The sequence below is a fragment of the Mauremys reevesii genome, linkage group 2 (genome assembly GCF_016161935.1).
Source record: "Mauremys reevesii isolate NIE-2019 linkage group 2, ASM1616193v1, whole genome shotgun sequence".
In the NCBI taxonomy this organism is placed as follows: domain Eukaryota; kingdom Metazoa; phylum Chordata; order Testudines; family Geoemydidae; genus Mauremys; species Mauremys reevesii.
Window position 1 is genome coordinate 263,920,992 of NC_052624.1, and position 13,788 is coordinate 263,934,779.

Here is a 13,788-nt window from a genome sequence, read left to right on the forward strand (position 1 = left end):
ACAAGCTACCCACTCACTGAAAAATTTAGCTGTGTTCATATGGAAAACATGGCAACTGTAATCATGCAGCTCAAGACATAATTCTTTTTCTTATTAATATTGTCTAATTGGTCCCTAAAGTGTGTGTTTATATGTGTATTTATGCCTCTGTAGACAACAGCAAGAAAATGTCCAATCACCAGTCTTTAAAGGTCCAGGTCTGACCCTCTTATTCATGCTGAGTAGCAGTTATCTAAGCAGTCCCATTAAGAGAGGAAGGTTGGCCTTGTGGTTAAAGGCACTGGACTGGAGACTCAGAAAATTCTGACTTTGGGCAAGTCACTTAGATCTAGATCAAGGGTATTTAGATACCTCAGTCCCATTTCAGTTTAAATCAATGGGAGTTAGGCACCCAAATACCTTTGAAATTCTAAGCCTGAGAGCTCATCTTCATTACCGGGGAGCTCAATGCTGCTGCTGCTGCTGCTAAATCAACATCAACACACTCTCTGGTCGACTCCAGTACTCCATTTCTCCGAGAAGATTAAGGTAAGTCGACCGGAGAGCATCTCCCGTCAAGGCAGCACGATGAAGACACCACAGGAATTCGACCTAAGCTATGTCTACTCCAGCTATGTTATTCACGTAGCTGGAGTAGCATAACTTGGGTCGTCTTACCCCGGTAGTGAAGACAAGCCCTTCGTCTCACTCTGCCTCAGTTCCTCAGTGTAAAATGGGGATAATAACATCACAAGAGTTTTGTGAGGAGAAACTCTCAAATGTTTCTATGGCAACACATGCTAGGTAAGTGCCTAGTAATGTTGAAGCCCCTTCTTATGTGATAGCCAATGGAACTTATGCATCAGCACTTTTGAAATTTATACCCATAATGAATTAATAATACTTTTGTTTTCCTTTGCCAATAAGAGGAAAATGGTGGCATTAATTCAAGAGAATCCAGCATCAGGAAGGCTACATTGACCATGGAAGATTTTGAGATAAATCCTAAAAAATAGCAAATTATTAAACACTCTGGAGCTCTGACCATTAAAATAAGCAACACATTCAAATGGTAGCATTACTGAAGTAGAGCCAAGATTAATTTACTGTATGTTACAGATACAGTAACAGTACAGTAACTACTGTAGTAAAACCTTGTGCATGTGTAACCCACACACCTCCTGGGGGTGGTGTTCTGTCCCATCTAGTGGCACTGAGACCACTTAGGGTATGTCTACACTATGGGATTATTCCGATTTTACATAAACCGGTTTTGTAAAACAGATTGTATAAAGTCGAGTGCACGCGGCCACACTAAGCACATTAATTCGGTGGTGTGCGTCCATGGTCCGAGGCTAGCGTCGATTTCTGGAGCGTTGCACTGTGGGTAGCTATTCCATAGCTATCCCATAGTTCCCACAGTCTCCCCCGCCCCTTGGAATTCTGGGTTGAGATCCCAGTGCCTGATGGGGTAAAAATCATTGTCGCGGGTGGTTCTGGGTAAATGTCGTCACTCATCCTTCCTCCAGGAAAGCAACGGCAGACAATCATTTTGCGCCCTTTTTCCCTGGATTGCCCTGGCAGACGCCATAGCATGGCAACTGTGGAGCCTGTTTTGCCTTTTGACACTGTCACCGTATGTGTACTGGATGCCGCTGACAGAGGCGATACTGCAGCGCTACACAGCAGCATTCATTTGCTTTTGCATGATAGCAGAGATGGTTATCAGCCGTTCTGTACTGTCTGCTGCCATTGTAAATTGGCAATGAGATGACGGTTATCAGTCGTTCTGTACCGTCTGCTGCTGTCATGGGTGCCCCTGGCTGAGGTCGGCTGGGGGCGCAAAGACAAAAATGGGAATGACTCCCCGAGTCAATCCCTCCTTTATGGTATCTAAAAATAGAGTCAGTCCTGCCTAGAATATGAGGCAAGTGTACTAGAGAACCAGTGTATCAGAGAACCAGAGAGCACAGCCGCTCCGTGTCAGATCCCGCAGAAATGAGCTGCATGCCATTCACAGGGGGTGCCCCTGCAACAACCCCACCTGTTGCTTCCCTCCTCCCCCAGCCTTCCTGGGCTACCATGGCAGTGTCCCCCCCATTTGTGTCATGAAGTAATAAAGAATGCAGGAATAAGAAACAGTGACTTGTTAGTGAGATAAAATGAAGGTGAGGCAGCCTCCAGCTGCTATGATAGTCCAGGCAGGACATTAAGCGGTGTGGGGGAGAGGAGCCCAGCATCCCGCTGCTATGATAGTCCAGGCAGTACAGAATCTTTTCTTTACACATGAAAGGGAGGGGGCTGATGGACCTCAACCCCCAGTTGCTATGAAGAGGACGGTTACCAGCCATTCTGTGCCATCTACTGGGAATGACCGGGAATCATTCCAATTTTTACCCAGGCGCCCCCGGCCGACCTCACCGAGGCCAGCCAGGAGCACTCACGGGCTGATGACGAGGACGGATACCAGTCATTTTGTACCATACCATCTGCCAGAGGGGAGAGGTTGCTGCTGTTTAGCGCTCAAGCAGCCCGTCTACCAGCAGTATGCAGTAGACATAGGGTGACATTGAAAAAAGTCAAGAAACAATTTTTTTCCCTCTTCTTTCACGGGGGGCAGAGGGGGGTAAATTGACGAGCTATAACCTGAACCACCCCGGACAATGTGTTTGACCCTACAGGCATTGGGAGCTCAGCCAAGAATGCAAATGCTTTTCGGAGACTGCGGGGACTGTGGGATAGCTGGAGTCCTCAGTACCCCCTACCTCCCTCCATGAGTGTCCATTTGATTCTTTGGCTTTCCGTTATGCTTGTTACGCAGCACTGTGCTGAGTCCCTGCTGTGGCCTCTGTCTGGAGATTTTTTCAAATGCTTTGGCATTTCGTCATCTGTAACGGAGCTGTGATAGAACAGATTTGCCTCCCCATACAGCAATCAGATCCAGTATCTCCTGTACGGTCCATGCTGGAGCTCTTTTTGGATTTGGGACTGCATCGCCACCCGTGCTGATCAGCGCTCCACGCTGGGCAAACAGGAAATGAAATTCAAAAGTTCGCGGGGCTTTTCCTGTCTACCTGGCCAGTGCATCTGAGTTCAGATTGCTTTCCAGAGCGGTCACAATGGTGCACTGTGGGATACCGCCCGGAGGCCAATACCATTGATTTGCGGCCACACTAACCCTAATCCGACATGGCAATACCAATTTCAGCACTACTCCTCTCGTCTGGGAGGAGTACAGAAATTGGTTTAAAGAGCCCTTTATATCGCTATAAAGGGCCTCATTGTGTGGACGGATGCAGCGTTAAATCAGTTTAACGCTGCTAAAATAGGTTTAAACGCATAGTGTAGACCAGGCCTTAGAGAGAGAGAAAGAGTTTAATGAGTCTGCTCTACAGCTTTAGCTAGGGTGACCAGATCACAATATTAGAATATTGGGACACATTGGGGTGCCATCAGCCCTGCTCACAGTCCACCCCCGCTCCTCCCAGGCTCCGCCTCCACTCTGCCTCAGGTCCCACCCTCTCCCCATTCGCCCCCTGCCCCCTTCTTCATCCCCCGGCCCCTTGCTGGCTTGCTGCATCACTCCTCAGTCCCCCACCCACCGCTCGCCTCCTTACCCCCCCGCCCCCCTCACCCCTGCCTCCTCACCCCCCCACTCACCTCTTCACCGTCCCCGCCCACCCACCATTCGCCTCTTCACATCCCCACCCACCACTCACCCCTACGGCGCCGACTTCCCCTCTGCCAGGTGGGTGCTCACCCACTCTCCGCCTCTTCCCACCCAAGCAACTGCCCTTGCTCCACCCTCATTCCATCCCCTTCCCCCAAGTCCCTGCCCTGCCTCTTTTCCACCTCCTCCCCTGAGTGTGCCATGTCCCCGCTCCTCCCCCCTCCCTCCTGGAAAGTGCTAAGCACTGCCAAACAGCTGTTAGGTGGTGGGAAATGCTGGGGGAAAGCAGGGATAAGGAGGCGAGGAGTGGGGAGCTTGGCTGCAATTTTTCCTTGTGGGTGTTCCAACCCTGGAGCACCCACGGAGTCGGTCCCTCCCTCCCGCTCACCTCCTTACCTGAATATCGTGACAAATGGCATCCCAATCATACATTCATTGGGACGCGGGACAAAGGGTTAAATATCAGGATAGCAGGGGCGGCTCCAGGCCCCAGCACGCCAAGCTCGTGCTTGGGGCGGTATGCCTGCGGAGGGTCCGCTGGAGCCATGGGACCGGCGACTGGCAGAGCGCCCCCTGCGGCATGCTGCTGTGCTTGGGGCGGCAAAATGTCTAGAGCCGCCCCTGCAGGACAGTCCCAATTTTATCGACACATCTGGTCACCCTAGCTTTAGCTAACAGCCAGCTGGCTTTTAGCTCATGCGATAGAGACTCATGCACTAAGCTCCAGAGGTCCCCTGTTTGATCCCACCCACCAATGACCAGGGTCTGTCAGTATTACACATGAACAATAAGAATGTCTGGTTACAGTTGTGGATAAGTTAGTTTTGCAAAGTATTTCAGGATTTCAAAATGTGGTTTAATTCTAAATTGGAAAAAAACCTGAAAGTTTTGAAATTCTCTACAAAGGAAATTCCATAACATTTTAGTTCAGGTTGATCAAAACATTTTTGTATCAGCAAAATCTAAATGTTTTGTTCTAATTTCATCTTTTAAAAATATATTGTATAATATACATAAAATATATTGAATAAAATATAAAATGTAAGTATCCGGGGGTAGCCATGTTAGTCTGTATCCACAAAAACAACAAAGAGTCCGGTGGCACCTTAAAGGCTAACAGATTTATTTGGGAATAAGCTTTTGTGGATAAAAAAAACCCTCCCTTATGCCCAAATAAATCTGTTAGCCTTTAAGGTGCCACCGGACTCCTTGTTGTTTTTATAAATTTTAAAAATTCAAAACAAAATCAAAACTTTCATTCTGAAAATATCAAAACATCTTGTCAGAACTTCCCCCCACGTTTTTTCGTTAAATAAAATTTCAGTGAAATTGACTCAATTTTTAAGCATTTTGATAGCACTGCATATTTCTACAGAATATGGTTTTATTGATGTTTCCGTGACCAGTTCTCAGTATAGTATCCTGGAGCTCTGTAAGCTGTCATATAATTGAGCCCTCCAGTGGGACTGAATTAACTGGACTGTTCATTTCTGCCTTAGCCTGTTGTTTGTTCACCAATACCCTGCAACTGCTATACGCTATGTATTTTCTGTATTTACTCTGTGTGTCAATGTATATGGATTGTAAAAAGATAATTGCAATAGGGTTATCTGATCGAAAAGAACCTTAGGCTTCAATCCTCCACTGAGTTCAGCACAGGCAGACTCCTTTGTCTGCATGGCTCTGTTTGCAGGATCGGAGCTTCAGGAAGCTAAAATGCTATGAATGCAGAGAGCTATGAATAAATGTTTAACAACAGCAAAGAAAGCTTTGTTAAGTAATTTAGCTTGAATCAGAAGAATCAACCCACATACATAACATTTTAAAATCAGAATATTGACTCATTCAGTATTTAAATGAACACAATAAAGCAATTCAGATAACTGTTTCTATTTATTCCTTATTTTACAAGAAAATATTTTATCACTGTGGATCTATGGATTGTTTAATCTGGAGAAAATGAAAGTACATGTATGCATATGTAGCGGAGAGTGTATAATATGTGATATAAAAGAAGTGGCGCACACTGTGTGTGTGTATGAATCTAATATTACAATCTCTCTCTCTCACACACACACACAGAGTTCATTTTAGTACCCTTAGGTATGATTTAGTTTTAAGTAAATCTTTCCATTCACAAAGAGATCATAGTTTGACCCAATCCATACTGGCACTGAAACAATGTCAGTGGAACCTTTAAATAATGTGTCTGATTGAAATTAATATGGTAGCAGTAGCATGGAGATTTCTGCTACATATAAAAGTGTTTCAATTTTAAAACTTAGGTCCTGGTCTATCAAATGCCTACAAACACACTTATCTTTACTGAAGTGAGTACTTTTGTTGAAGTCCATGGGGCTATTCATGTGAATGTCTGCTAAGAGCAATGCACATGAGCTACGAGCCAAGTGAGATCAGTAGGACCAATCAGGTGAACAAAGCCACCCATCTGGGCAAATGCCCACAGAACTGGGCCCTTAGTGAGTAGTGAAAGGAACAGTCAATTTTAGACCATTGTATCTGGACAAGGATCACAATTTTTATGAAAAATATTATTTGTCAGTCTATATGCTGATTCATTATTGGTGACACAGTGTGAAGTTTCTGAACTCCATTCTTTTTTTCTGCTTGTTTCTACAGTTCATTTACTTTCTGTTATTTATTTTTCCAGTATCTTTGTCATTCTACACAGTCAATGACTTCTGTCATAAATCAGCATTTTCTGTACCATTTTAAAATGTATTGTAATGAGAAGAGCCACCCTGGTGAACTCCTGAATTTAGGCTATATCCTGGTGTGCAAGCCCATTTAAGATTGCCTCTTCCCGACTTATAGACTCATAGACTCATAGACTTTAAGGTCAGAAGGGACCATTATGATAATCTAGTCTGACCTCCTGCACAATGCAGGCCACAGAATCCCACCCATCCACTTCTATAACAAACCCCTAGCCTATGTCTGAGTTATCGAAGTCTCCAAATTGCGGTTTGAAGACCTCAAGCTGCAGAGAATCCTCCAGAAAGTGACCCGTGCCCCATGCTGCAGAGGAAGGTGAAAAACCTCCAGGGCCTCTGCCAATCTGCCCTGGAGGAAAATTCCTTCCCGACCCCAAATATGGCGATCAGTTAAACGCTGAGCATGTGGGCAAGACTCACCAGCCAGCACCCAGGAAAGAATTCTCTGTAGTAACTCAGATCCCAACCCATCTAACATCCCATCACAGACCACTGGGCATACTTACCTGCTGATAATCAAAGATCAATTGCCAAATTAATTGCCAAAATTAGGCTATCCCATCATACCATCCCCTCCATAAATTTATCAAGCTTAGTCTTAAAGCCAAATATGTCTTTTGCCCCCACTACTCCCCTTGGAAGGCTGTTCCAGAACTTCACTCCTCTAATGGTTAGAAACCTTCGTCTAATTTCAAGTCTAAACTTCCTAGTGTCCAGTTTATATCCATTTGTTCTTGTGTCCACATTGTTACTAAGCTTAAATAATTCCTCTCCCTCCCTAATATTAATCCCTCTGATATATTTATAAAGAGCAATCATATCCCCCGTCAACCTTCTTTTGGTTAGGCTAAACAAGCCAAGCTCTTTCAGTCTCCTTTCATAAGACAGGTTTTCCATTCCTCGGATCATCCTAGTAGCCCGTCTCTGAACCTGTTCCAGTTTGAATTCATCCTTCTTAAACATGGGAGACCAGAACTGCACACAGTATTCCAGATGAGGTCTCACCAGTGCCTTATATAATGGTACTAACACCTCCTTATCTTTGCTGGAAATGCCTCGCCTGATGCATCCTAAAACCGCATTAGCTTTTTTTACGGCCATATCACATTGGCAGCTCATAGTCATCCTGTGATCAACCAATACTCTGAGGTCCTTCTCCTCCTCTGTTACTTCCAACTGATGCGTCCCCAATTTATAACTAAAATTCTTGTTATTAATCCCTAAATGCATGACCTTGCACTTTTCACTATTAAATTTCATTCTATTACTATTACTCCAGTTTACAAGGACATCCAGATCTTCCTGTATGATATCCCGGTCCTTCTCTGTGTTAGTTACTCGGATCACTTTTTTTTCCTTTCTTAAAAATAGGAACTATGTTAGCAATTCTCCAGTTGTACGGTACAACCCCTGAGTTTACCGATTCATTAAAAATTCTTGCTAATGGGCTTGCAATTTCATGTGCCAGTTCCTTTAATATTCTTGGATGAAGATTATCTGGGCCCTCCAATTTAGTCCCATTAAGCTGTTCGAGTTTGGCTTCTACCTCGGATGTGGTAATATCTACCTTCATATCCTCATTCCCAATTGTCATCCTTCCATTATCCCTAAGCTCCTCATTAGCCTTATTAAAGACCGAGGCAAAGTATTTATTTAGATATTGGGCCATGCCTAGATTATCTTTAACCTCCACTCCATCCTCAGTGTTTAGCGGTCCCACTTCTTCTTTCTTTGTTTTCTTCTTATTTATATGGCTATACAACCTTTTACTATTGGTTTTAATTCCCTTTGCAAGATCCAACTCTACATGGCCTTTCTCACTTCATCCCTACATGTTCTGACCTCAATAAGGTAGCTTTCCTTGCTAATCCTGCCCATCTTCCACTCCCTGTAGGCTTTCTGCTTTTTCTTAATCACCTCTCTGAGATGCTTGCTCATCCAGCTTGGTCTACAACTCCTGCCTATGATTTTTTTCCCCTTTCTTGGGATGCAGGCTTCTGATAGTTTCTGCAACTTTGACTTAGCTAGAAGAGTGAGGTGTTTGATTGGGCTGGCAGGGAAATGGCCACCCTCTGGGGTTCTGGTTGGAGGGCAGGGTGCTCTCTGTTACCAGGTTCCCTTTCTTTCTTTCCTGTCTCCCCACCCAGAACACTGTAGAGTGGGGCTTGGGCTGGGGAGAGTGGAGCAGAGTTCCACCTCCTTTAGTCCCCATTAGCCAATTTGGGGAGGTAAAGAAGCCAAATGGCTCCACCAAACCCACTCCCTCGTGTGTTAAGCGCTCCTAGACACACATCAGCCATTCTTGATTCTGAAAGCAGCCCCACCCCTTTTGCCGTATAGATAAGGTAGCCATCAGAGCTGGGTTTCCAAGCTTGCTGTAGGTCTAACCAAGGGATCAGCAACCTTTGGCACACGGCCAGTCAGAGAAATCTGCTAGAGGGCTGGGACGGTTTGTTTACCTGCAGCGTCCGCACGTTTGGCCGATCACAGCTCCCACTGGCTGCGGTCCCCTGTTCCAGGCCAATGTGGGCTGCAGGAAGCGGCGGCCCCCACATCCCTCAGCCCGTGCCACTTCCCGCAGCCCCCATTGGCCTGGAACGTTGAACCGCGGCCAGTGGGAGCTGCGATCGGCTGAACCTGCGGACGTTGAAGGTAAACAAACCGTCCTGGCCTGCCAGCGGATTTCCCTGACAGCCGCATGCCAAAGGTTGCTGATCCCTGGTCTAACCCAATCATTTTAGTGGGTCAGGAAGGAATTTTTCCCTCTGAGTGCATTTGGCAAGATGTCTGGTGTTGTGTTTTGTTGTTTTTGCTTTCCTCATGGTATCCCGAGCCCTGGTAGCTGGGGATAATAAGCATTGAAAAGAATTAATTTAAAAAATAAAATAAAACTGGAAGTGGTAATAAATGTCACTAAAGATTGTCACAACTTGTGCTGGGTGTCCAGTGCAAGTAAAAGGCTTCAGGGGAACGGGTTCCAGAGAAAATCTGAGCACAGGACCTGTGAGGTAAGAGGAAGTGTTTATTTTTCACAGACAGAGCTCCCCGTTGATTGTAGCCTCATTCCCCCTTGAGGGGGGAGGGTGGTGGGATGCAGCAAGGGGCTAAATCGGGAATTCAGTAGCAGGGGTGGGCATGGTCCCATTCAACCCTTAAAGCCTGGTATTTTGGACAGGGTGGTCAACCCCACTCCCTTCCCCCCATCTTTATATTAAAGTTGACATATTTGTGACCTGCTGCTTTAAATCTATTCACGTGTCTCTGTCATCAGTCTGCTGCATGCCCTGATCACTGCCCCCCCCCCTTTGCAATGGCTCCCCTTTTCATTGAACTTCTAATGGACACATTGCACTTTATTCTTTTTTTCAAACAGTTCCAGTTACAGATGTTTGACATTGTTTGTACCACCTCCTGGGCCAATAGAGACAAATGCTGTGAACTTCCTGCCTTGGTAAGAATCCTTTTTTTTAAACTACCATTGTACTTTTTTTTTCTTACATCAAAACCAAATATTTTTGCAATTTTCCTCATGAAATCAATAGGTGGGATTTTCAAAAGGACCTAATTGTTTTTGGAACAAGAGTCCCATTGAAAGTTAATGGGTCTTATGCTCCTAAATTATTTAGGAGCTTTTGAATTTTCCCTTCAATATTTGTTGTCTTGATCTATAAATTCTCAGCTGTTGAATTTATATTTTGAATACAGACTTACTATTTTGCTCTCTCCTCAGAGAGATGAGGAAAGTTGCCCATCTCTTCCTCATTCTTGCTCCTGTTCCGAATTTAGCAAAGGACCACTCGGACCTCCTGGACCACCGGTAAGGTTTTATTCATGTTTGTACTCAGATGTACCAGATACTCCACTCTTCAGTCTTATTTGCTGGGAGAAAGGGACATGTTGTACTGTTTTAGCTATTACAATTAAATTACAGTGGGCAGAGAGATGCTTATTCACTCCACTTAGCTAGTGAAGACCTCATGCAGTAGCTTTAAAAAACTAACCCTATTAGTGAACCAAATTCTTATGGCATAATCCAACTGCAAGGCAGTAAGATGGACTGTATTTGTTCTGTTTGTACAGCAGTTAGCAGAGTGCGGTCCTGTCCATGACTAGGACTCCTAGGCACTATGGTAATAGAAATAATAATATGTCAATTTCTAGAAACTTTGGTTTCTGTCTCTAGAGTCAAGAGACATGCTATGCAAATGCCATTGGTTGCCACTTTTTTTTAAAACCACCATAGTGTTATTTGAATGCTTTCTAGTACACACGTTTAAATACACCTTGGAATCTAGCTTTCTGAAACACTTGATCAGTAACAATGTGCATATGAATTCAAGGTCAGATTGTGCCTGGCTCTTGCGAGGAAGCAGAGAGTGTGAGGCAGGGAGATGAAAGAAGCCTTTTCCCACCTTGCCTGGCCTGCATTAGAGCTAAACACTTTTAGTCTCTCTCTGTTTGGAGGAACTTAGGGACTGTTCCTTTTGTGGTTCCTCTTGACACAACAGGGGTATATGGCCCTGCCCTCCTTCCACATCATCTCATATGAGGCTGGATGCACTTCTAAAAGATGGTGCAATCTACAGTCTGCCTTGTATCAAGCAGATCAGAGAGAGTTGATGGTACAATGTCTCCCTAAACTCTGCAGTGCTCTTACTCAGGCCAGTGGCTAAATGCTACAATTTGGCCTCAGCTGACTGATTTTTAGCAGTTTAAAAATTGTAATTCTTGTTTGCAATTTTGTGATTTTTTTTTTTACCAGTGTCCCTAACAATTTTACACAACAGTTGGATGTGCTTTTTCTTTTAAACCTGCAATGTAAACCTGTATGATTAGCTTCTTAAGACTGTCACTAAGTTTACGTAGAGATTTTCATGTCAATTGAGGACCTCAGGTTTGGAATTCATGTATACATTTATGCAAACACAGAGAGATATAGATGGTATCTAGTCACATCGTAAAGGGACAGAGAAAAAGGAGAAGGAAGAAGAGCGGTCGTGATAAAGTAAAAAATGTTGATTCATGAAGGAAAATATTTTTCTGAAAAGCCTTGAGTGCACAAATCAGATTAGACACTGGACAGGCCTAACTTCCACTTTAGACACATGCACAGCAGATCCAAGCCGACACTTATCCTGGCAGCATCTTGGGGGTTAATCTTTTTACAAGAATGAACTGTGCTTGAACATGTTTTCTGTGTCTGGGTAGCCAGAGTTCATTTCAAGTGGATACAGGAATCCAGTCAAAATTCTAATTATTTTAAGGACAATATGATTTTTATCTTGTAGTCCTTCAGCAGTGTCAATGGGAGTGATATGTGTGAAAGGACTGCAGGAATAGCCCCTAAGGGCTGTAATTATCTGACACTACTGCAGGCTTTTTCAAGAAACACCTTTCACCTGATGGCATTTTTGCATTCAAGTGGAATCAATTCTAGCTAGGATTCTAGGATCAAATTAATCCCTGCCGTGACTCCATGGTTGAATATGGCCCCTGAACTTTACAGAAACATGCTTCTTTTCAACACTGGTAGGCATTTTTCTTCCACTGTTTTTTTTTTACTTGTACAAACTATGCCTCTTATGGTGGTCAGTGAATCAAAATTGTATTGCCACATGTATTTTTAGAGTCTACCAAACCAATGACATAGTACAGGATAAGTCCTGGGTAAATTGTTTCTTTCTTTTTAATAATCCAGTGTTTTAGAATAACTCTGTTTAGTGCTTTATCTAAAATCATCCATTTTAATTTATTTTGTACCGTGTATCATTTTCTTTCCCATATGTCTCATGTATAATATTTTAAGATGCTTGTGGCAGTGGTATCTACATTTTTAATAACCAGTACCCCAGTCATTTTGCACCTTGTGTGTGAAATTTTAGCTTGGCATTTAAAAAAATATCAATTATCACAATGGTACCAAGAGAGGAAAATTTGGAGGCATACACTCCTTTAGAACCATAAGTAATTGCAATATTTTGTTGACATTCTTTTACAATAGGCTAGGAAAACATCCTGATCTGTTCCTTTGAGCTATATGCTATTGAAGTTTGCTTTGAATTAATTGGTGAACTAGAAAATAGTCCTTGTTAGCCTCACAGGTTTGGATGTGGAAGACTTGTAGAATCAGGCCCTAATTGGTTATAAGGAAATGTTCTCAATCCCACTTCAAGTCTGTAAATGACTGTATGAGGAAGAAAGAATGGCAGCCTTCCTGGTATGAAGGAAAGTCCCAAACCAAGTCATCAGGAATCTTGTGCTCTGGAACGGGACCATCTGGCATTAAGAAGCACCAGATCAAGATTTCAAAAGGGAAAACTGCAGCACACTCTGGTAATGGGACTGCTTCTTTAACACCAAAATCCTAGTTGGTACTGCCAGATATGGCACCCTCTACTTCAGCGACCCGAGTTATGAAAATGACTCCATCAACTGTGGCTCACTACTCTACTCTGAAAGACCTTCTACTACTCCCAGAACTGGAGTCATCTCTCCACTCCAGACCGCAATGCCCAGCCCCAGAACTTCAGTCGATACTATTTCATTATGATACCCATCCTCATCCACAAGTAGAGGTCAAGCCAGACTGTCTCTGTTACCGTCAACAAGTAGAGGCAGGTCATCACCGCTTCCTTTGGTATTAAGGACTTCCTCTCTGTGATCTACTCCTCAGAGTCAGAAGAGGACTACGATGGACACTCGGTTCTGGACTATACCCTGAGGCACTGCTTGAGTGGGTGGAGCCTGGACAAGAACATTGAGAGTTTCCAGCATTTCTAACTACTCCTGTATGAAGTAATATTACCCCTATACTCATTTGTACCCTTCCTGCTGGGGCCCAGTACTGAGGGGCTATGAGATCCTTTAATGGCAGTATTAGGCTCTGGAAGACCCATGGGATTACCATCCAGTATAACTGCCTTGTTGAATGCTGCATTGGGGGTGTGCTGTTTCCACACAAGGAAAGACCTAAACTGACATGGAGATCAAATGATGGCTTCACTCAGAAACAGCTTGATCATTAATAGGTGCTGGAGAAGATCACTGTTCAATGCCAGGGTTTAAATGAGTGCTGATGTTGGCTGTGACCATCTTGTTATTGAGACAATCAAAATAAAAATAAAGACGCTAACACCAGGCAACGCAGAGGGTATGCATGATGCTAGAAAGTTATTAGATCCAGCTGTGAAGGCACATTTTAAGTTGCAACTTATTGATAGAATCTGAAGATCTGACGTCACTGATGGAGGACATAGAAGAACAATGGCAGTTTTTCAAAGAAGCAAGTGTGGATGCAGCCATTACTACAGCGGGGATGAGAAGGTCTAAGAAAGAATAGCTGTAACTAAATATATGGAGGCTCGTTGAAGAGAAGAAAGAATTAAAGAAGAGAATTTAACAAAA

At 43.9% G+C, this 13,788-nt stretch overlaps 1 protein-coding gene across 2 annotated transcripts in view; it reads left to right on the forward strand.

Moving 5' to 3' along the window:
* Positions 1-13,788, forward strand: part of COL14A1 (collagen type XIV alpha 1 chain) — a 201,390-nt gene that overhangs the window by 138,122 nt on the left and 49,480 nt on the right. For both annotated transcript variants that reach the window (XM_039526901.1, XM_039526900.1), the window contains 2 exons: positions 9,758-9,835; positions 10,115-10,201. In XM_039526901.1, the coding sequence (XP_039382835.1) occupies positions 9,758-9,835; positions 10,115-10,201 (165 nt within the window). The remainder of the gene's footprint in view (positions 1-9,757; positions 9,836-10,114; positions 10,202-13,788) is intronic.